The sequence below is a fragment of the Maniola hyperantus genome, chromosome 19 (genome assembly GCF_902806685.2).
Source record: "Maniola hyperantus chromosome 19, iAphHyp1.2, whole genome shotgun sequence".
Lineage (NCBI taxonomy): Eukaryota > Metazoa > Arthropoda > Insecta > Lepidoptera > Nymphalidae > Maniola > Maniola hyperantus.
In genome coordinates, this window is record NC_048554.1 from 3,609,460 (window position 1) to 3,632,010 (window position 22,551).

Below are 22,551 nucleotides of genomic sequence, written 5' to 3' on the forward strand. Positions count from 1 at the left end.
TCTAATAAAAAGTTTTTTAATATTTTGTTGAAATTCTTTGAGTTCTTTGAAGTTCTTTCTAGACAAGCGCGCTCCCACCTTAGGCTGCATCATCACATACTTTTTGGTGTGTCAGTCAAACGCATGCCTATTAAAACATATATATTTTTAAGATAGGCAACATCCTTAGTGTATTGGTCCTGATGGGTTACTGACCTTAAGGAAGATGGCGTTGCCCCACAGGTCGTCTCGGAGGGAAGTGAACTGGTGGTACTTCCACTTGCGGAAGGCCCACGCTGCCAGCCCCACCTCGCGCGCCGACCAGCACTCTGTCTCAAACAGGGGATTCACTACCCCATACCGAACCGTTACACACCCTTTACAGCCAAGAGCTTGTCCGAAGAGTTGATTTACGGACGAAATCAATTTAATCAACCAAGAACAGGGACAAATCTAACGAAAATAGGCCAAGAAAATCCGCTACAATGTAATATTGAGATATTAGATTGATAGAGTGCACTTTGCAAAATAGATTTTAAACCCGTGTAAATCATCTCATAATGTGGACACGCTCTTAAACTATGTGCATAATTTTTCAAAACGCAAACTTTTATTTAGCTGAAATTATTAGGTATTGAGAAATGGGGTTAGGTGTATAAGTTTTTTATTATTTTGATTGTGTAAAAAGTAATCATCATTTTCTGTTATTTTTGGAAACAAAAACATAATTGTATTGCTGAGATTATTTATCAGCGAAGTGCTAAATTCTTCTATTTTAAAAAACGAAGATTTCGTATGCTTGCATCGAAGAATTACGTTTATCTCAAATATTTAAAAATTACAAATTATTTATTCAAATTATCTCATATGGCTACATATATTCAAAATAATATATGAATAATAATAATGATCATAAAGTGCGCTTACCAAATATATCCTCGTCGTTATGGAAGTCCTCAGGGGTATACGAGCTGTACATAGACATGGTAACACTTTGTTCTTCCACTTGTCGCTGGAGAGCGTCTATACGGGCTTCGTAATTCTGTCAAAGAGGTTTGAAATTATATCCCATATTATATGAACGTGCCAAATTCAAGATATTGGATTGGCAAGTCAAATAAACCAGATACTGGAATATGTACGTACCTTTCGTTGCTCTTCAAATTCTTGGTCGGCTTGTTCCTTTTCCCTGCGGAACTGCTCCTCTATGTTCATGAGCCGCTTCTGCATCTCGGCTTTCAGGTCGATTCCTTGCTTCTCCAGCAGTTCGCATTGCGCAAAGTCCCAGTCCACATTTTCGATGATTGATTCTGTTAAGGCTAAGGAAATAACAATATAAAGATCTTGATTAAAAATTGACTTGAGTTTTTGAAGAAATTGGCAAAATTCGTTCATAACTTCGTCAGTAAGATATCTCACGAAGTTGTCATTGCTACGATCGTAGAAGTGGGAGGTAATAAGTTCGATTCTCGGCAGGTGCAGTATAAGAAGAGGTAGCGCCAAGCGTTCGTGTCTGTACGATGCCTCAACGAAGTCGATTAGTGGAAGGAATTTAGTTAAACTGCCGTAGCTCTTCAAAGTGAGCCAGTTTTCATCTCAGACTGCACTGTTATTTATTACCAGATGGACCAGGTAGGACCAATCGAATATTTTTTTTAATCCCGACATTCCTGTTTTCATGATATTGTACCTACATTAAATCACACTAAAACGTTTTCAAGTAGCTTGATTCTTTATGGTTAAATGCAAGTAATGAATTAAAATGCTAAAAACTTGGACAGTTAAAAAGTGAAAATTAGAATATTTTCAGATAATTTTCTTCAATAACTCTTTTAAGTCAAGAAGAAAGTTTCAGTATCGCTTAAGCTGTTAGTCTTTTATTTCGTTTTGTATTACACAACCAAAAAAATAAATTACCATCACTATTAGTTTCAGGGTTGCTGTTCCCATCGCTAAGTTCCTTGTTGGACGCTTTTTCCTCGCGAGGTTGTCCGGGATGCGTGAACCGGAACACGTGGTTCTTGCCCAGGATTACACGTGAACCAGTCTTTAGGATTGTTGGCTCATTGATCTAGAAACGATATTATTATTAAACTAGCTACTGAGGCATAGACTATGAGATTCAAGTCCAAAGTGGCAAATATGGCAAACCCAGGAAAAGACTTAAGCTGTATCACTGGTGCAGCTGGTGCTATTTTGCTGATTTTAATGCAACGCAGCACAGTCATATAGAATGTAATAATTTTAAATTGAAAAACCTATCTAATTTTTCATTAGTTTTCGCGTAGCGCCCAAAACAAAGAGACTGCACACATTTTTATTTAGGGACCTCTAAATAATCGTTTCAAGTCGATAATAGTTTGTTTATTCGTATTTATCCAATATCCCTGATCCGAAATACTATACTTTAGCTGTGCTCAAAAGTCTATTAAATAGTTAGTATTAATTCTACCACCTATTTCAAATGATACCCCATACTACATAAGTAAAACGTTACCACATCATATTATTTGATATAGATATGTCAACTTTGTCCGCCCTTACAACAATGGCTGTGTACTAATTCTAAATTCTAAGAATAGATAAACTTTAACCATTCTATAACCGCTAAAACGTAATAACAAAATAAATAAGTAAAAGAAAATAAAAAATCAAAATATCTCACCTCGCGCCCATTAACGTAAACCAAAGCCTCGTGGTGCGGAATGAGGCAGATGACGCCGTCCGTGTTCTCGAATATACAATGCTCGCTCAGTATGTGCGACCCGCACAGCTGTATGTCCTGTGGCACTTCCCCCTCGGCCGTGCCCAGCCGCGTTATTCCTACCAAACACAGAACATTATATTGCCATCCATGCGTTGCAAGTATCCTGCCCTACTCAGCATGATCTCTGCAGCATAGTGGGATTTACCTATTTTCTGAAAAATCCCAACCCACACTCCAATCTCAATCTTATCCTGAATCAATATAAATATCATATCCTGAATCAATAGTTTGGTTTTCCAAGACCCCCGGATATTTACATTTCGCGGTCTTTGAATATCCTTGTATATTTAAAAAAATTAAAAAAGTCAATAAAGTTTATGATTTATGATTTATTTATGAATAGGATATTTCTTTTGCGATACGATATGTCTTTTTACCAAAATCGCCTACCTATAAATATTTGTTCATAATATCTCAGTTTCGATTTAATCGTGGGTTGGAATGTTTTTCAGAAAATACGACCCTGATGTCCAGAAGTAGACATCCATCCGTTATGATGATTACTAATAATTTTTACTGCAACCAAATTCTTTCCTTGATTATTATTCCTTCCTTCGGTACTTGATCGTATAAAAACATATAAAAACACAAAATCTTTGCGAGCTGAAAACTTTTACTTTGAGAGAATTGAAACTTTGGTTTCAAAAGTTTGGTCACAATACCTACTTCTGTTTTATAACTTTTAGAAAGCACTTGTAAACCGAAAGTTTATGCGAACGAGATTACAAATAACATAGAAATCCTTTTGAGACTTAAATATTAATGTATTTGTAGTCATTTAAACCGTGTTACTTTGTTCACTACGTAATCTCAAATGAAAATAGTGTGGAAGAGAACATAATTCAAGCGAAACTATTTACCACCTGATCTTGTAACTGAACTCCGTGTATTAGTTGACAAATCTATTTCTATTTCTGCATAAATATATTTTTTACTAGATGATGCCCGCGACTTTGTCTGCGTGGAATTAGGTTTCTAAAAATCCCTTGGGAACTGTTTGATATTCCGGGATAAAACGTAGCCTATGTCCTTCCCCGGGATGCGAGCTATCTCTGTACCAAATTTCGTCAAAATCGGTTGAACGGATGGGCCGTGACAGACAGACAGACACACTTTCGCATTTATAATATTAGTATGGGTATATTGGGTTTGGGTGCTTTTTATTTTTTAAAGGCTTGTGCTTGACGACAACCATGCTTGAAAAAGATAAAAATATGAGGTCTAGGTTGGAGCCCGCTTGCCTAGACGATGCTTATATCCACTGTTGCTTTGAAGGTATTTAGGTTATACGTGAAAGGATATATGGACGTCGGAAGGGCGAGATACGGTCTAATTTAAAATGACGTCACATTTTTAAATTTACCAACAAATATTATCACAAATTCATGAAAATTGTAAGCGAATCCGTATACAAACTTAATGGAATGTTTCTACCACTTACCGTCCTTAATGTAATAGAGCAGACATTCAGAGAGGTTGGGATCTTCGTTCAAGTTGACAAGATGCGGAGTTTTCTTCGGAGAGTAAACGCCGACTGTGACTCCCTCTTTGACCGCGAGACCCATCTCCGCGAACACAGCTTCCCGTTGTACACGGATCTGTTCTGTACGTTTGAGTTTCTCTTCCCAAGTTTCGTTTAGTTCTGAGAGAAACAAAAATGACTCAATTAAATATTCACGAGGTATTGCCATAAGTTCAAGTACAAAAAATGCCCATACGACATCCCCGAAAGGGATTCTGAAAGGTTTGTATTTAATATTTGGACGACTGCGTCGTTAATTTTTAATAAGCTTATTTTTGTAAACGAGCTGTTTTCTTGAAAAGGTTAGCATTGAGCTAATTTTAAAAGTTAAGCAAAAAGCTAGCAAAAAAGTTAGCAAATAGCTGTGAGTCTGGAATTCATTCACTATTACTGCTTCAATAGTTGAACAGCAAACGTCTGTACTGGGTTGGAGTTGTTGTGGTTGTAAAACTTGGCAGGTATGAAAGCTTTGCTATTTCGTAAAGTACCTAAAGAATTCTGAAGGATACCCTCTTCTAGATTTGTATTGTATCTCAGATTGCATAAGTTTTGCGTATCTTAATTCTTATAATGATAACCTTGGTTGCTATCTCGCATAAAATGAAAGACCTTTTTTTTTAAATTACCGGACAGGCTTTGTGTGTGTGTGTGTGTGTGTGTGTGTGTGTGTGTCCTAGTGTGTCCTACCTGTGATGACGTATGGAGCGGAAACGTGGACACTGACAGTTGGCCTCGTCCACAAACTAAAAGTCGCTCAGCGTGCTATGGAGCGAGCTATGTTGGGTATCACTCTCAGGGATAAAATCCGGAACGAGGAAATTCGCAGACGAACAAAAGCGACCGACATAGCTCAAAGGATTAGCGCGCTGAAGTGGCAATGGGCAGGCCATGTCTGTCGCAGAACCGATGGCCGATGGGGCAGACGTGTTTTGGAGTGGAGACCGCGTACCGGTAAGCGCAGTGTAGGACGACCCCCCGCCCGCTGGACCGATGACCTGAAGAAGGTGGTGGGGAGCGGTTGGATGAGGAAGGCGGAGGACCGTGTTTGGTGGCGCGCTCTTGGAAAGGCCTATGTCCAGCAGTGGACGCAAACAGGCTGATGGATGGATGGATGGATGGACAGGCTTGCGCTTGATGACAACCATGGGGGTGGACAATCATGCCTAGAAGATGCCTATACACTCTTTCCTTGAAGGTATTTAGGTTGCACGTGGCAGGTAACAGGGACGCCAGAAAGGCCTCCTTAGCGGTTCATATCGACTAGACTGGATGTTGAACACATTCTTGTTTCATTTCTAACATACAATAATGGCTTACCTGCAATAAGTTTTTCTGATGCTTGCAGTTGGTCTACAGCCTCCTCAGCGATGGTGGTGGCAGCTCTTGATAACTTGGGAGACAGTGCCTCCGATTCACTCTGTTTCCGCATCGGCGATACGTTCTCCTCTCCTGTTTTATTATACAACAATTATATGTATGATGAATAAGGACAAATATATTTTATGTATTTGGTCCTTTTGTTAATTTTTTGAAGAATTTTTGTAATGCATTTGGGAGCCCAATAATTTCATGGAATAACATCTCTTTTGTTGTGAACTGACCAACCTCATGATTGACTTTTGTAAGCAAATGGTTTTCTATTTTATTTAGTGCATCAATTCTGTTGCAAATACAATTGGGTATTTTCCTACTTTTGAATTTGATAAATATTAATACTTTATTATAAACTAGGATAAAAATAATGACGTACCTACGTTGAAAAAAAATATTAAAATCCAACAAAGATTTACAGGCATTTTAATTTTGGATTGGGAGGGTCTTCTATCCCTTTCTCGCAAAACGAAAATTTGTATGAAACCGCACGAAGCTACCACGGCATTAGTCAAAATGTTGTCATAATTCTATATTGCTATGTCTGTCTAATCAGAAATATTTAAATGCTTATAACTTTTTTGTTATTTGGTCGATTTAATTAGTTTTTCAGTTTACGTCATTATTTGTATCCTAGTTTATAATAACGTAATAAAAAAAATTGGAGTCAAATACCCAATTTCCAATCTACCCATGTTTCGGTAATGATAATGATAATGATAATATTATTTATTTCAGGCAAATTGTACCCATATTATTAGAGAGGTCAAATATAAAATAAAATTAAAATTTAGATTCTAAGGTAAAAAATCAATATTTGTTTGGTGTACTCGTACTATCATAGTCTGGTGTGTTTAGTGGCGGTATTCGTGAATCGCCCTTTATATCTTCTAAACACCAAACCAGAAGGCCAAAACTTTTCATATAGTATAGAACGTTGTACAAAAAGGTGGGTTATTAAATGTAGGCTCTTGGGTTATATTGATAAAAAACTGATCAGGAAATCCAAACAATTATAGTCTAAGTCTATGGGGTGGTTTACATGCTTAAAAATATGTAAGTATTGCTAAATACGTTTTTTATTTCATTTTTTTTTTAAGTAAGTAGGTAGGAATTGATTCTAGTTGACTTTATTGGTGAATGTGTTGTGCTAACCAAACCAATACGTTTAACCCGTCATACTTGTATTGTTCTAACTAATACATCACCAGTGGATAAATTCAGACTGCATTTTGTAAAAAATAATTTTGAAGAATCCAGACTATTTTGCCGTTTTTTCCGTCTTATTTAAGTAATATTTTGATGGTAGGTATTACCCGTCTTATTTTTATGAATAACTCTGTATTTTTTATAAATAAAAATAAGAGTGCATAAGCACTTGTAAAAAGTTTACATGAATAAAAAAACATTCTATTCTATTCTAGTGGAAGTAATGTTCAAAAATGCAATCGAAATTCATGTAACATATTTTTATCCATTTTTTTTCGTTATAAAGTCTATAGACACAAAAGAGTAGAAAAAACATGCGAAGCTATAAAGCTTGTTTGCAAAACATTTATATAAAAGTAGGTATATTTCCGTTCGCGACCTTACTGAAATTGTTATAAAAAAATCAATACTTACTTGTTTCGATTGTACCAATTCAAAGTATTTTAAAATTTGTAACATGCTTTACACTTTCTCATTAATTTTTTCAAAAATAAAATTTTACTACCCTAAACGCCCGCGAACGGTTAAGAAAATCTGAGCATTTTTTGTGTAAAACTTAAAATATTATTTATTAATTCAACTTTTATATTCAATAAAAATGATTCCAAAAAAGTTATTGACTTACCCAACCCCTGTGTGAAGGGGTAAAAATACATCTAAAAACAACAAAAAGTGCTCAGCAATGGCAGAATTATTTTTGTATCGTAAATAACACGCCAAAATATGTATATTTTTAAAATGGACACATTTATGTAATATAGTAAAATAATTACTTATAAATATACCGTATATGTATACTGTGTATTGAAGAAACCAACACCAATATATAAATATAAGCGCAGGTACAGTATTATGAAACGTAATATATATCATATTCCGACAAGTGCCGGTTTAAATATTATATTGTTGCTTGCTACGTACATACTCCTACAACGCCACAAGCTCTGGAGAAGGGTGCAAAATTTCTTTCTTTTTGGGTGTCGGGTTGCCATACCTTTCTGTCTCTTGACATGTATTTTTTTTGTTCTGGCAACCCTGAGGCAAAGCGTACAGGTGAGGTGTACATATGCGATGCGCAAGCCTCTTTTACTTTACTTACTGTTAAGCTGATCTTTCTTTTCGTATAAGACTCGACCATCTGGTCCTTCGCAATTGAAAACAAAAGTTGTAGTTTAATATCATACTCATACTTTGTTCACAAACGTTTGTGGCGTTTTGTTCGAATCTAGCTTTGTATGGCTCGTTTAGAATACTGTACGAATAATTCGCCACATGGTTTGCCATAATATAGCTTGTGAATTTGTGACAAATATAGCTACCAATAAATGTTGTTCACATTCTCGTACGCCTATTCGTGTCTAATTCAAGAATTAATAATGTTGGAGACAATCTACAGCTGGCATTACATCCAAACACTCACAAAACGAGCTATTCAGTCACATGACGACTAAACCTACGTGATTTACCTTTAAAACTGAAACGCTTTTTAAAATTTAAGCACACTGTCTTGTGTTTTTAGCAATCGTCTTATACCTAATGGTGCTTAAATCTTAAGCAGCATTACAGTGGCGTTTAAAGTGGTATAAGGGAGTAATACGTACCTTCTTCGACGTCAATGCCTTCTGCTTTGAGGAGTTCGCGAAGTTTGAGTATTTCTTCCTTGAGCTCGCGGATAAGTTTGGCGTTCGCGTCTTCGTTGACCACGGCTTTGCATACAATTTGTTTGGCACGATCTGCGTATCTGTTTAGAACAAGATATACAAGGTGCTAGATAATGTCCGTAATATCCCGGCAGGCTGAGGTTAGGACCTACGAGTATATGTAGACTGTAGATGTACCAAAAAATTAATGAGCCTCGTAGCGTAATAACAGCTGATCGCGGAAATGAACTCGTTAAAAACTTCTGTGAACTCGAACGACCATTTGATCATCTGTCAAGTATCAAGGACAGCGAAAGAATCTATGGCACTTAACCTTAAAATTAGTCATGTTATGTGATTTATCAAACACACTGTATAGCTCTTTATCTCTTTCTGTATGGACTCTAGAGTTTAGAAGAATGAAAACCCACACTTGGAGATTAATTCCCAGGAAACCTCCCGATAGTTATATTTCAGAGTCCTGGAAGGCTTGAATATCGTACTCGGAGTAGGTACCTACTGTTGATTCATAAAACTCAACCATAGCAAACTTTTAAGCTTACCGTAACGTACTGAGGGTTTCGTCATAGTTGATATCAGCAGGTGAAATTGCAGCTATCATAGCAGTCTTGGAGTTGCCTCCTAGGTTCTCGCGTAGCAGCCACGTGAGAACTGAGTCACGGTACGGTATGAAGTCTGCCTTCTTCGACTTTTTGCTCTTTGACGCCTGGCAAAAATAAATAAGATCGATGAATTAATAAAAAAATAACTTTAAGGGCACCTACTTGTTCACACTGCAAATAATATAAAATGTCCGCGTCGGTTTACTTCAGGAACTTATGAATTGCAAAAAACAGGTCTATGAACTCGAGTTCTATATTGTATACAAGTCAGTTCATAGTTTGTTGTAAACTACACCTACTTCATGGTTTTTTTTTGCAATTAATGAGTTTTTGAAATAAACTGACGAAAATGGTATACGATTATTTTGTAGTGTAAGCAGATTTTTTTTACAAAAACGTTAAGTGTTTTTTTCTGTTAGGTGTCAATAAAAGACTGTGGCAAATTCGGCTCTACGCCAAACAAACAAGCGAAATTTAAAGTAGTGCTATCCCTTTAATACTGTTTTAAGTGGAAAAGGATAGCGCTATTTCAAGAACAGCTGCCAATTTAGTGCAGTTTAAATTTTGGTGCCTATACTATAACTAAATTGGAGTCAATTTTCTGCAAGAAACCCAAAATATTTTGAAGCATAACAATTTTCCTCGATACTTGGTTATGAATATTTTCCGGGAAATTAATGAATAGAAAATATCGTTTATGGCCAAATAGGCAACAAAACCTCGATAATGGCTTTAACATTTTTTTAGAGATTAAAATAAATGTGTTCGACGTCTCTGTGCGAGAGAGAGAGCACGAAACTTAAAAAGCGAGCGATAGAGATGAACAATTACATAAATGTATCTATCACCAATGTTGCTTAATTTTAAAGCTTCTACGCTTCTTAGCTGTAATAATAAGGGTGATCGCATACCATGAGACGACACGTAAGGGGCGCAATTAGAGACGTACCTACTCAAGCATTTTTCACCACTAAAAATAGTGCACAAGTCGGCCACGTGAGGCATCTTTAAAAACGAATAACATCAGAAGGAAGGTAAGGTAATGGAGGTAGGCTTCTTGTGACCGTGTGCGATCACCTGAACTGCAAGCTGTTGGGATCACGAAAAGTAAAGTCCAAAAAAACGTGATTAAAACCATAATGTAATTTTTTGTTACTAGATACAAAACTAGCCAAATACTCGCAAATAATGTTTATAAAAAGCATGCAAATAAGACCACACATATACACAAAATGAAATAGACCCATTCCACTTACCGACTGCACACCACACATCCAAGCACATGAGATGCAGAAGGACATTCGAAATGTGAATGAAATTATACCTCTATTTATATATATATACAGAAATTATATACGAAATATAATCACAAGAACATTGTTTATTATTTCATCTCTATTATATGTAAATAATTAAATATCATTTGTACTTATATTATTATTTAAAAAATTTAGCTTTTTAGTAAAATAAGTTATAAAACATAAAAATTGGCGTGATTATAATATATAGATAAAATAAAAACCCTTTTTATTCTCGATTTCATTTCAATGTAATTATGAGAGATTGCGTACCGCAGTTAAAACAAATATTATATTAATATTTACGTGAGATTGAGCTCCAAAAAAGGATAGATTGTTAATAAAGATATAGATAATTGACTTAGATGAATTTGTATTATATAATTGTAAGTAATTTTCCATACCTGATTATTTACATAAGGTGAAACCGAAATTTTACATTTTTACAATTAGATGTTATCATCTCATTGTAAAAAATGTTTCTGCAAATAAAGGTAGTTGAATTTTTATAAAAAATATAATAAATATACAACAGATAGACAAGACCGTAGAGTTCAGAAATCTACTGTCCACATTCACCCCACTACAATAGCCATACGACTAACACAAGACTGAACCCGCTAGAACTAGACATATTGATTGTATTTCAGTTGTACAGTAAAAAGTTAATATAAACGCACCAAAGAAAGATGGCCGGCGCAGTATAGAGACCTACCCTCATCAGAAACTACCGCGACCAAAAGCTACTATAGTTTATTTTAAAGCTTATAAGACCTGTATTTTAAGTGAATACTTCGTTTTTATTTAAAGCAGCGGATTTTTTAATAATTTAAAAATAAAAAACTCCTTTTCTTAACATAAAATCACACATCAAAAAGTATTTGCTAATAATTTATGTCAAGCGTTTTAATACACTAAAGTTGATATATTGATTTTATTTTTTAAAGTTATAATATATTAAGTTATAAGCGTGCGCTTTGATTAGTTCTAGATTATTATTAAAATCTAGTTTCAATTAATGTAGGATATTCCAAATTGGGAATTTGCAGGTCATACTGAGGGCAGAAAATATAGTAGCAAAAAACATAGTCCTTTCCTATCCATGCCATCATACCAATAGCAGTAATTTGTGTTACAAAAAGTTCAAAGTTTGGTGGTCCAAGGTTCAAAGCGGACTGAATTCTGAAAGGTCACCGCCCGATGCACTATCGAACCTACTCCAAGCATAAGCTTTACGCTTAGTTGGAGGGGAAAGGAGAATATCAGTCATACAGCTAATATTCTTTAAAAAAAAGTCGCTATCATAGGATGGACATTCCAAACACAATTTAACTTTTCACTGTACTGAACAAGCATAATATGATGTGTGTGGTGACTGTGATGAAAGTGACTCACAATTTCGGCAAGTGCAGATATGACTTTTCCGAGCGTTGTAAGAGATTTGTTGATATTGGCCCCTTCCTTCAGCCTCGTGCCTTTAGCTCCCGTCGAGTCCGCTCGCTCGGAGCCGGCCAAATCCACTAGCGATATTTTTGAGACCTGCGAAGGAATTTATAAGTCACTATTTTCGTCTATACCACTGTTCACGTTAGTTATGAAACTTGGAAGAAACCTCGAGGCTTCACCTACCCTGGCAGGCGTCAAATGTATAGCAAAGCCCTGCACACCCACACAGCCCCCGCGCTAACCCGGTGTGGGCGAACGTGGGTGACGTGCGGGTGTGCAGGCCGTCCCCCGCCTCGTACCCCGATTGCCATTTTGACCTGTCGCGGACTATAGGTAAGTTAGGTAGACTATGAAACGGTTAGGTACCTAAATATGTGACGTAGGCCGTCGTGACGGGGTGACAAAAAGTTTTAAATATTCTGATTTTTTACATGTTTGATTTCACGTTTAGTGCTCAAACACATATTTGACAGATGTCGATTCAGGATCAAACCGAGAGCTCACTCACTGTAGGCCATATTATTATCTTTGACTTGTTAAGTCAATGTATCGCAATTTTTTTAGCAGATACTTGTAGTATCGACGAAAATTCTCATTAGTTACTTCTACCGATAACAAGCATTTTTCTATTTGTTTTGTTTTTAAGTAATATTTTGTGTTAATAAAGAATTTATCTATCTATCCAGCTACGATCTTGGACTTTCGTTTTAAACCATTTTAAGAACTTTAAAGATTTTTGGATCAGAAATAAGTGAATTTATAGACTTTGGCGACTTCATCGATGGATCAAACGATCAAATTTACCTTTTCGGAGACGAGGTTTGTGGTCTTATCGTGTCTTTGCTGAGTGAAGAATATCGTGAACACGGCGTGCGAGCGGGATGACGTTTCATTCATGTTCGTTGCTGCTACCGTCCTGCGTACAAATACAATGATTTATTATTTACTATCCGTACTATCATCATCATCAGCATGTGGACGTCCACTGTTGGTACATAGGCCTTCCCTAAAGAGCGCCACCACACCTGGTCCTCAGCCTTCCTATCCAGCCACTTCCCGCCAGCCTCTTTATATCGTCGGTCCATCTTGCTGGAGGGCGTCCCACACTACGCTTGCGTAAACGCGGTCTCAACTCAAGGACTTTCCGGCTCCAATGGCCATCGCCTCTATGACAGGCAGGACCTGCCCACTGCCACTTCAGCGTGCTAATAGTTTGGACTATATAAGCTATACTATACTAATAAAATGAGAAATATATCTGTCTGTCTGCTAGCTTTTCACGCTTAACCGTTTTTATCTGCTTAAACGTTTTGACGAAATTTGCTACAGCGATAGCTTGCATCCCAGGGCTACGTTTTATCCCGATAAATAAAAGAACTAATCGGATTAATATAAAACCGTAAAAGTACCTACGAGTAAATGCATTTAACTGAAGTAACTGTACATTATACCTAGTTCTAGCTTCTGAGTCAAGGTGAACATTTGCATGTATTTTATTACATTGCCGGAGTACTCTGGGCTAAGCCCAGTTAAAAGTTCACATTTCTTACCTGGCCTTGTTCCCCTCGTCAATAAGGTCGTAAATATCTTGGTAGGACATGACGGCGAGCTTGCTCAGGTCCTCTACGTAGGGGCCGAGGGCAGGATGCTCGCGAACGCGGAGGTTGCCTTTGTTCTTAGGGTTTAGCAGGTCGCGCACTCGCTCGCAATAGATCTCCATGTATGACACTTCCACCTGTTTAAAATCAAATATAATATTTAGAAATTAATGAAGATACACTTAAGTACTACAGGCACAATGCATAACTGAATAGATTTCTGCGGTAGTGCAGCGGTGCGGGAAGGGTGTGAGGACGTGACGCGAGAGTTCATTGCTTCGTCAACTTGCGACAACTGTCACCCTCCCACAAAACCAAGGAGACTCCTGCGGTAGTGGAACGGTATGGTTGTCACCTGTTGATGAATTACTGAGCACTCGCGTCACGTCATCACACCCCTCCCGCACCACTCCACTACCGCAGAAACCTACCTAGTTATGCTTTAAATTTCATATTCTTATTGAAACTACATATATACTATCTTACCGAGTAAGACTGATCTTCAGAGGTCGTCTGTCGTATGCGCCTGAACAAGTCTTTACAGATTTGTGGGATGATGCCTTCCTGGCCATCCTCGCCGCGTCCCATCATCGTGTAGGACTTCCCCGCGCCCGTCTGTCCGTACGCGAATATGCATATATTGTAGCCTGCAAATAAATATAATTGTTATAGAAAATCCAAGTTCCGTTCATATTATTAGATAGGTACACTATTCATAATTTACATGATAACAGGGTCAATTGTGAATCTCCTGCTATCTTCACCCAAAACCCAAAACTTCGTTATGTTACCAACAATATAATACAATTCGGGAGTGAAGTTAGAGAGAGAGATTGAGAGAGACAGCCGAGTAGAGCAGCATTAGTTGTATGCAGTTTCCTGTTTCCCCAGTTCTGTAGAGCTGCATGTCATGATTCAATTCGAAAAATACTGAAAAATACATAGTTGCTTGCGTCGTCACGCGTTGATATGTCATGGTGTGGGTGCATGTGCTTAGTTAAATGATGTCTCAGGCCGTTGCTTTTCTTTTGCTTGTGTTATTTGGACTCTTTTAAAGATAAAAACTATCTCTATTAAACAAAAAAACTATGTAGGTACGCCGTACGTACCATCAAAGGCATGCTGAAGCATTTCTTCACCGATGTCTTTGTACACCATAATTTGAGAAGAGAATTCGGGATCATGTGGCTGTGAACAAAATCATGCAATTAAAAACCTAGCCAGGTATTTTTACTACCCTATATCTAAAAAGCCGTTAGTTGGGTGGTTGGCAAAAAATAGATTTTGAGTTATCGTCAAATAACGAGGGGATTTTCAAAAATTCACAAATTCTACGTAGCACCAATGTTTTTAGCTATAGCTATATAGTTTGGCCCTACGACGTAGCAAACGTTTTTAGAAAAATAATTTTTTCTAGTCTCATATTTTTGGTTTACTTTGAACATCTTTTTAGATATCGGCCGTAATGGAGCCGTCATGATACTTTGTTACGTCTTATCAAAATTCAAACAGCAAACCACTGTATCAATGGTCCATGTGATAGAGTACACCTAGATGTAGTTTCTGTACAGACAGTCTTTGCTAAAAAATGTTACACGGTCTACACAATCTGGCGCGGATATTGTACAAATATATTCACTAACTAATAACTCGTATGAATATTCAAATCCTATAATTTGAATCTATTTTATTGCTAAAGCAAAATTATTTCCACAGCGAGTTGGGAGCGTCAAAATTGAGCAGATTTGCATAAATTGAGCAGATTTGGCGAAATCCGACATTGAAATTGCAAATTCTGTAATATCTTTCAGTTCGCCTGTTAATTAAATATCCAAACGATCGCGATTTATAATACGACGAGTTTGTACAAATAGATTGTCTTTAGAACTCGTTTCGAATTATATTAATGGAATCGAAATTTAAAAAAAAATCAAGAATTTAATATGAAATACTGCCTGGTAATGCCAAAGCAGTCATCATTAATTATAGAGCCAGATCTATCTAGATAGGTACCTTTTAGAACAGGTAATGAAAGAATGGATTTAATGATAAAATTATTAGGTAGAATGAAAATTGAAATGAAAATACTTCCGTTGCAACTTGCAACCAGCAGCATTATTGTCCCTACATAAGACATGGATGTAGAAAATACGTCCGTGATGTAATAGGTGTAGGATTCTTTGATGTGATTCTTTTTGTGAAAACATAGTGTCGATTGTCAACGTATTTTATACCTGGTTATGTGCTTTACGGCGGTTACGCACTCATCCGATCCGATTTTGTATGGGAGCTTATGACAATTATGTCGTAGATAATCGCTGGTATTCTCACGGATGACGGATAGAACTCGGATGACGGAAGTGCAGTGCGTAGTCGCCGTTATGCTTTTAATAGTCTAGAATACCCATAGATGAAACTATGAATGTCATTTTAAGCATAGTCCGTTCCATTTGGAAGTGAGACCGCAAATGGTAGGTACAATTTCGCAGACCGCAATGGCAATCATATTGTAATTAATTGGCGGAGAGATTGGAGTTTGCGGTTTGAAGCGTACCTATTGTGTCATGTGTGATGCGAATATTGTTTTTTTAAATTCAGATACAAGTTAGCCCTTGACTGCAATCTCACCTGGTGGTAAGTGACGATGCAGTCTAAGATGGAAGCGGGCTAACTTGGAAGGGGTATGGCAGTTTTTAATAAACCCATGGTTTCTACACGGCATCTTACCGGACGTAGGGTATACACGTAGGGTGGTAAATAGCCATGGCCGTACATACCAACAAAACAACAAACAAACACACTTTCGCATTTATAATATGGGTAGCGAAACTACAGGTAGGTACATAAATCATACTTTTAGTACTAATTGAAATATAAACTAAGTTGGTTTACTTTACCAAAATAACGTCACGTGGATACATTTTACGACAAAACTAGGTTGGTATCTACTAAATGAAAAGGAATAGGTATATTGTCTTGTTGCTACGACTACGAGTACCTAAGTAATAAAGAATCGTAAGCAACGTAAACAACAGCACGATGGACCGACGATATAAAGAGGCTGGCGGGAAGTGGCTGGATGAGGAAGGCTGAGGACCGGGTGTGGTGGCGCTCTTTAGGGAAGGCCTATGTCCAACAGTGGACGTCCACAGGCTGATGATGATGATGATGATGAAGCAACTTAAGGATTAGCGTTAGGTTCATGACCCTACAGTCTGGCTGGCAGACGGTTGACCCGCCGGCGTTCACGACTCGTGACTAATGAGCTTCTTCGACATGCCAAATGTAGGCAGCCTCTCAATTTATTAACGTCAGATACGAAAATGGATATCACTACCCATATTATAAATGCTAAAGTGTGTGTTTTTTTGTTGGTTTGTCCTTCAATCACGTCGCAACGGAGCAACGGATCGACGTGATTTTCGGCATGGGTATAGTTAAAGACCTGGAAATGACATAGCCTACTTTTCATCCCGGAAAATCAAAGAGTTCCCACGGGATTTCTAAAAACCTAAATCCACGCGGACGTAGTCGTGGGCAACAGCAAGTGTAATATAAATCTCTGATTATTGAAGCGAATTGTTGTAGGCTCTTTCACTAGAATCTGCTTTCCGAACTGGTGGTAGAGTCATACAGCAAAATAGCGTAATTAGCTGACCTACATAAAATGATTTTCCGAGACAAAGTTAACCTATGTTCTCCGGGTTGCAAGCTATCTCTGTACCGAATTTCTTCTAAATCAGTAAAACGAATGAAGCGTAGAAAACTAACAGATAGACACACCGTAGCATTTATAATATTATACTAATGCTAATATTACAATTTATCAATAATATAAGGACGGTTGATCACATAAAAAAACAGCAAAGGTTGCGATTAGAAGCCTTACTTCACAGATATCTAATTCCTTAATCCCGCTGGTGCCAGATCAAATATGGCTGCCTTTTTTATTTTCTAAACGAGTAAAATTACTTTCTTTCATTGGTTGTTGTAGTGCAAAAATGCGTGCGTGTTATCAACTAAAATAATTATCTTTCACTTTTTAACCGACTTCCAAAAAGGTGGTGGTTCTCAATTCGGCCCGTTTTTTTTCGACTTTTTTATGTAGGTATTTCTTAAATACCTAATAAATAGTAAAAAAACGAATCCAAGTAGAGCCTGCAGTTAAAAACAAATAAAATGCATCTTTGCAACGATATTCACTGAAATAATGTGGAAATCATCTTATAATGAAATCTGCGTGTCATTTTCTTTAAAATATTTTCGCTCCAAGAAATGCTTTTATCGACAGATTTTATATCTAGGTTGTTCCCGCTATTTCGCCCGCGTGGATTTATGCTTTTATAAAAGATCCCGTTGTAGTTTCTCAAAATCCTCATAGGTATATCCTCCTTTCAAATCTCTGGGTCCACCGGTTTAGGCTCTGCGTTGTCAGTCTATCGATTAGTTTAGTTTGCTTAGCAATTGGGATGATAACTACTAGTCAAAACGCTTGCCTAGTAAGGGAGCTTGTATGAAATACACAGATGCGACGTCATAAACGTATGATATATGATGTAATTAGACATGCTTTTTTAGTTAAATCGATGATTTAAAATGGTTAACAAACTTAAAACTAACAGTGGACGTAGATTTTATGAATTTTGGAAGACGTTCTATTATTAAGATTTTTTTTTTTGACATAATTATCATCCCAATTACAATCTGTACCTACATGATCCTTGTAGCTTCAGCTTCACACATATAACAGCAAACCAAAATCTTCAGCTGACTTTCTTTTACACAAACTCAAACTAAATAGGGAAGTGTAGTAGGAACCAACGTTTACTTTAGGAAGTAATTGAAACCTAATATCCAATCGTCGCGTCGTACCCCCTCCTACTAATCTCCGTTGTCGGTAGAGGAAATTTGTTCCGGAAGCCAATCTGTTTGTTTGCTTCGGGAATAGATTAAACATATATAATGTATATCTTGGGTTGGTTATGCAGGGTGCCTAGGAAACTATTTAAATGAGCTTGTGAACGAATAGATTGAACTATGGCTTCATACTTTTGTCATTGTTTCGCTTGACATGATGTGAGGATTACAAGAAAGGGTCTGTTAAGGCTCTTAGTGCTTAACACTTCTAAAAGCACATAGTTACTGGCTGCTTATTACCTGATGAAATATGATAAATGCAATAATAGATTATGATTAAAAAGTCAAATTAGATAGGTAGTAGTTTAGTAGATATACAACAAAAACTCTAAAAGTTACACGAGTAGATGTCAAATATGACATTTTATCATCCATATTAAATGACAGATTAACACATAGTTAACGTTAGTACGAAAAGTTATACAGCCTCTGATCTCTCATTTAATAACTACGGTCCTTCGAGCCGGATTTACACAACGGTCTTCGATTAAATTACAAAGCGACCTAGGCTATATTGTTGTTAGCCAATTAGGCTGAGAGAAAACTATAGTATGCATGTATATTGTATACTCACATTATGCGACCAGTAGGAGAAATCAAAGTTAAAGCTCTTAGCGCCTTCTTTATTGTTAGGGGGAAGCTTCGGATTGACGATAACTGTAACAAAGAAACACAATATTATCACGTAACATCATAACATTAAAAAATTTGTTTGAAATGAATCTCTACAAAGTTAGTTTATATGGCTCTTAGTAGCGACTGGTACCTATGAAAATATCAACATAAAATTGTTGTAGCATAAGTGTCATACCATGCTTGAAAGTACATTTTATCAATTTTTTTTGGAAACACACAATATATCATTTACATTGATATTGTTTTAATGACATTTTAATAGTTCTTTGCGTTATGTTAGTGTACCTATACAATACTCATCGAACAACATACAAAAATTAAAAACTGGATGGAACATCGAACATTCTTGCTAAGTTGGTATCATACGCAGCAACGTTGGTATCATAATACGTTGGCATAGCACAAGGCATTTTTAATTATTTTTCTTAATAGGCCATCTGTTATCATTATTTTTGTATTCACTGCAGAGCACGGGTCTCCTCTCTGAGTGAGAAGGGTTTTGGTTGCGTTGGTGCGGATTGGTAGACTTTACGCACCTTTGAGAACACTCTCAAGCATGCAGGTTTCCTTCACCGTTAAAGCAAGTGATATTTAATTAGTTAAAACGCACGTAACTCCGAAAAGTTAGAGGTGCGTGCCCGGCATAGGACCCCCGACCTCTGATTAGAAGGCGGACGTCCTAAACACTTGGCTATCACAACTTATTAGTTTATCTTTAGCATATTTAATTTCTTTTCTGAAACGTTTTCTTTGTTGGCAAGGATTAGAATGATGCTTCGTCGCGACGTATCGACCGCGGACGACGCCGAGCCATGTCGCTTTAACACGAACGCAGACACGTAACCGTACAAGTAGCGGAAAGTAAAGCTGTTTTAAGTACATAATTTAAGAAAGCTGCACAGCAAAAAGATTCATAAAGAAATTTTCGCCGTTTCTGCAAAAGCTTCCGTTTTATGACTCTCAGATTGCATATTAAATAAAATCTAGCACTCTGAGAGGTATCATTTCGTTTTATTTCACTGCATTTTCTATTATTCTAAATCAAATTTATGTTTGGCAGATCGAGGAGTAATTTTATTAGGTTTGTTCTTTAAACATAATCGCGTTGGTCTACGGGGTTGTTAAATTTCTAGGAGCTTTTCTTTCGGGGAGCTATTTCAAACAAAAATCCGGTCTAAGAAGGTGTCAAAATTAGTATCGCACTAAAAATCAAGTTGTAGCTAAAAACGAGTTGCAGCGTGCAATATTTTTTGTTCGGAATTTCCCGTCTACTGCGAAGTACTACATATAGGGCGTTGGTTAAAAATAACCTTTTGATAAAAGTACTGTAAGAGTTTAATCTACTGACTAAAAATTTTGGCTTACACTACTGATAATTCAATTTTAAAGCAATATTCCGTTCCCGCCTCCGCTTATTTACAGGCAACAGTAGTTTATAGGTCGTTAAAATAAAACCTAAAGGGAAACCTTTTACGGTGCAAACCCTCTACCTAAAGCAAAACAATTTCATCTTGTTACCCGCTTTACTTCACTGTTTCAGTGTATGAAACTTTAAAGGAGATGTTTCGAGAATGTATGGACTCCGGCCAGATCTTGGTCAGTATACTGAAAAATAGGTAAAATAGCGTTTCAAAATAACTATAAACTGAGTATATGTAATTTTCCTGGGAAAAAGCGATTTTTCTCAATTTTTAAGGAAGCGTATCTACATGTGACCCAATTTGAAACATCTCCTTTTAAAAGGTACATAAATTTACACCTGTTGTACTTTTAACTTTTTTTTAAATAAAAAGGGCGAGTAAACGAGCAGACGGGTCACCTGATGTTAAGTGATTATGGCCGCCCATGAACATTTGCAGTACCAGAGGAACCACCAATGCGTTGCCGGCCTTTCAGGAATTTATTTATTTATTTATTTATTTATTTATTCAACTCTTTAAATCTAGCATTACAGGAAATGGTCCTAATGCACTAGATTAAGCCTTAAATATTATCTAAATCTAATTAATATATTAAACTAAAAATTAAAAAAAAACTTATATTAAACCCCCACTATCGTAGCAGATAGTCCCCAATGCAACTCTTGTGAATTCACTCAGAGCACAACAAAACAGGTCAGTTTTCCCCGCTATGACGTTAAGGGTGCGAAGCGCGCGCGTCAGCGGCGCCTTGCTGAGCAGGCTGGTGCGCCCCACCGGTACCCACAGCAGCGGCGGCCTGCGTCTCCGACCCACGTATCCATCCGGGACTAGAAACCTGACTTGCCCTAAAACATCCGGGCTATGCAGCGCCCCTCTTATTACTTTAAAAATATATGTAACAAGTGCTAGTTCCCGCCTAACTCTCAGCTCATTGTACCCGACCATACCTAAAACAAATAACGTAGGATACATTAAGGGGTAGAACGGGTATACCCCATACAGCTTCAGGTAGAGGAACCTAGCAAATTTGTTTTGCACCCGCTCCAACATGAGTCTATATTTAGTCTCATGCGGAGACCAAATGACTGCGTTCCCTTCCAACTGACTCCTAACTAACGCATTATACAGTGCGACCACAGCGTTCATGTTGGTAAAGCCACCGACGGTACGAAGTAAGAAACCTAAATTTCTATAAGCTTTCTTGCAGCATTTCACAATATGCGTACGAAACGTAAGCTCCTTATTCAAATTAACCCCTAAGTCCCTAACTTCGGATACTCGAAGCATTGGCACCCCGTCAACCTTATACTCGTAATGGACAGGGGAGTGCGCCTTAGAAAAGGTGATCACTGCACATTTTGAGTGATTAAAGTCCGCTTAAAATTTGTTGGTCCGCCCCTTGAATAACCCCATGTTGTAATCTAATGGGAACATCGCCGTAGGGAGCTGATTCTACAGTTTGCATGTGCGTGGAAAAAAGGATCTGGCACAACGAGTGGTCAAAGTGCACCGGACACCCAGGTGGCGAGGGTGGAATAACTACTGATTAAGCCTCAAACCCAACTCGAAAGTCTGAAATTAGCTCGGACTTATGGCTGAGCGCTATCAATTACCTAACTTCAAGGAAGCCCCCAGTCAAGAGGTAATTTGTAAAAGCCTTGAAGTGAAGATAATGGAAACACATGTGCATCCGAAGGAGGCGAGAAACATCCCGGCAAAAAATCTGCTGCTGTACCTAGCCATTAATATTGAACTTATCACAACAAATAGTCAATGGTCAACGTTATATAGAGTCTGCAAGAGCCCTGCACAGACGCCAATTTCGAGGAGAAGTCATGCAACACCCAACAGAAAACAAAGCGTCTCGCGCGCTCATGTTAGGAGCCCTGCCCTGGCAAGGAAATACCACATCCGTCTCACTTTTTAGGGTTCCGTACCTCAAAAGGAAAAACGGAACCCTCATAGGATCACTTTGTTGTATGTCTGTCTGTCTGTCTGTCAAGAAACCTACAGGGTACTTCCCGTTGACCTAGAATCATGAAATTTGGCAGGTAGGTAGATCTTATAGCTGACATTTGGGGAAAAATCTGAAAACCGTGAATTTAGGGTTAGATCACACAAAAA

General features: G+C 37.4%; 1 protein-coding gene across 15 annotated transcripts in view; it reads right to left on the bottom strand.

The window, feature by feature from the left end:
* The window catches only part of unc-104 (kinesin family member unc-104), a 120,413-nt gene that overhangs the window by 24,664 nt on the left and 73,198 nt on the right, over positions 1–22,551 (bottom strand). For 10 of the 15 annotated variants that reach the window (XM_069504845.1, XM_069504856.1, XM_069504854.1 and 7 more), the window contains 15 exons: positions 18,945–19,027; positions 14,563–14,641; positions 13,940–14,100; positions 13,406–13,590; positions 12,660–12,771; positions 11,805–11,948; positions 9,052–9,215; positions 8,450–8,589; positions 5,586–5,717; positions 4,188–4,388; positions 2,645–2,802; positions 1,897–2,050; positions 1,126–1,298; positions 907–1,021; positions 196–329 (listed from right to left, as the gene is read on the bottom strand). In XM_069504845.1, coding sequence (XP_069360946.1) covers positions 196–329; positions 907–1,021; positions 1,126–1,298; positions 1,897–2,050; positions 2,645–2,802; positions 4,188–4,388; positions 5,586–5,717; positions 8,450–8,589; positions 9,052–9,215; positions 11,805–11,948; positions 12,660–12,771; positions 13,406–13,590; positions 13,940–14,100; positions 14,563–14,641; positions 18,945–19,027 — 2,135 coding nt within the window. Of the gene's footprint in view, positions 1–195; positions 330–906; positions 1,022–1,125; positions 1,299–1,896; positions 2,051–2,644; positions 2,803–4,187; positions 4,389–5,585; positions 5,718–7,947; positions 7,993–8,449; positions 8,590–9,051; positions 9,216–10,367; positions 10,428–11,804; positions 11,949–12,659; positions 12,772–13,405; positions 13,591–13,939; positions 14,101–14,562; positions 14,642–18,944; positions 19,028–22,551 lie in introns of those variants that run through there. The other 5 variants (XM_069504850.1, XM_069504859.1, XM_069504855.1 and 2 more) reach the window with 3 other exon arrangements.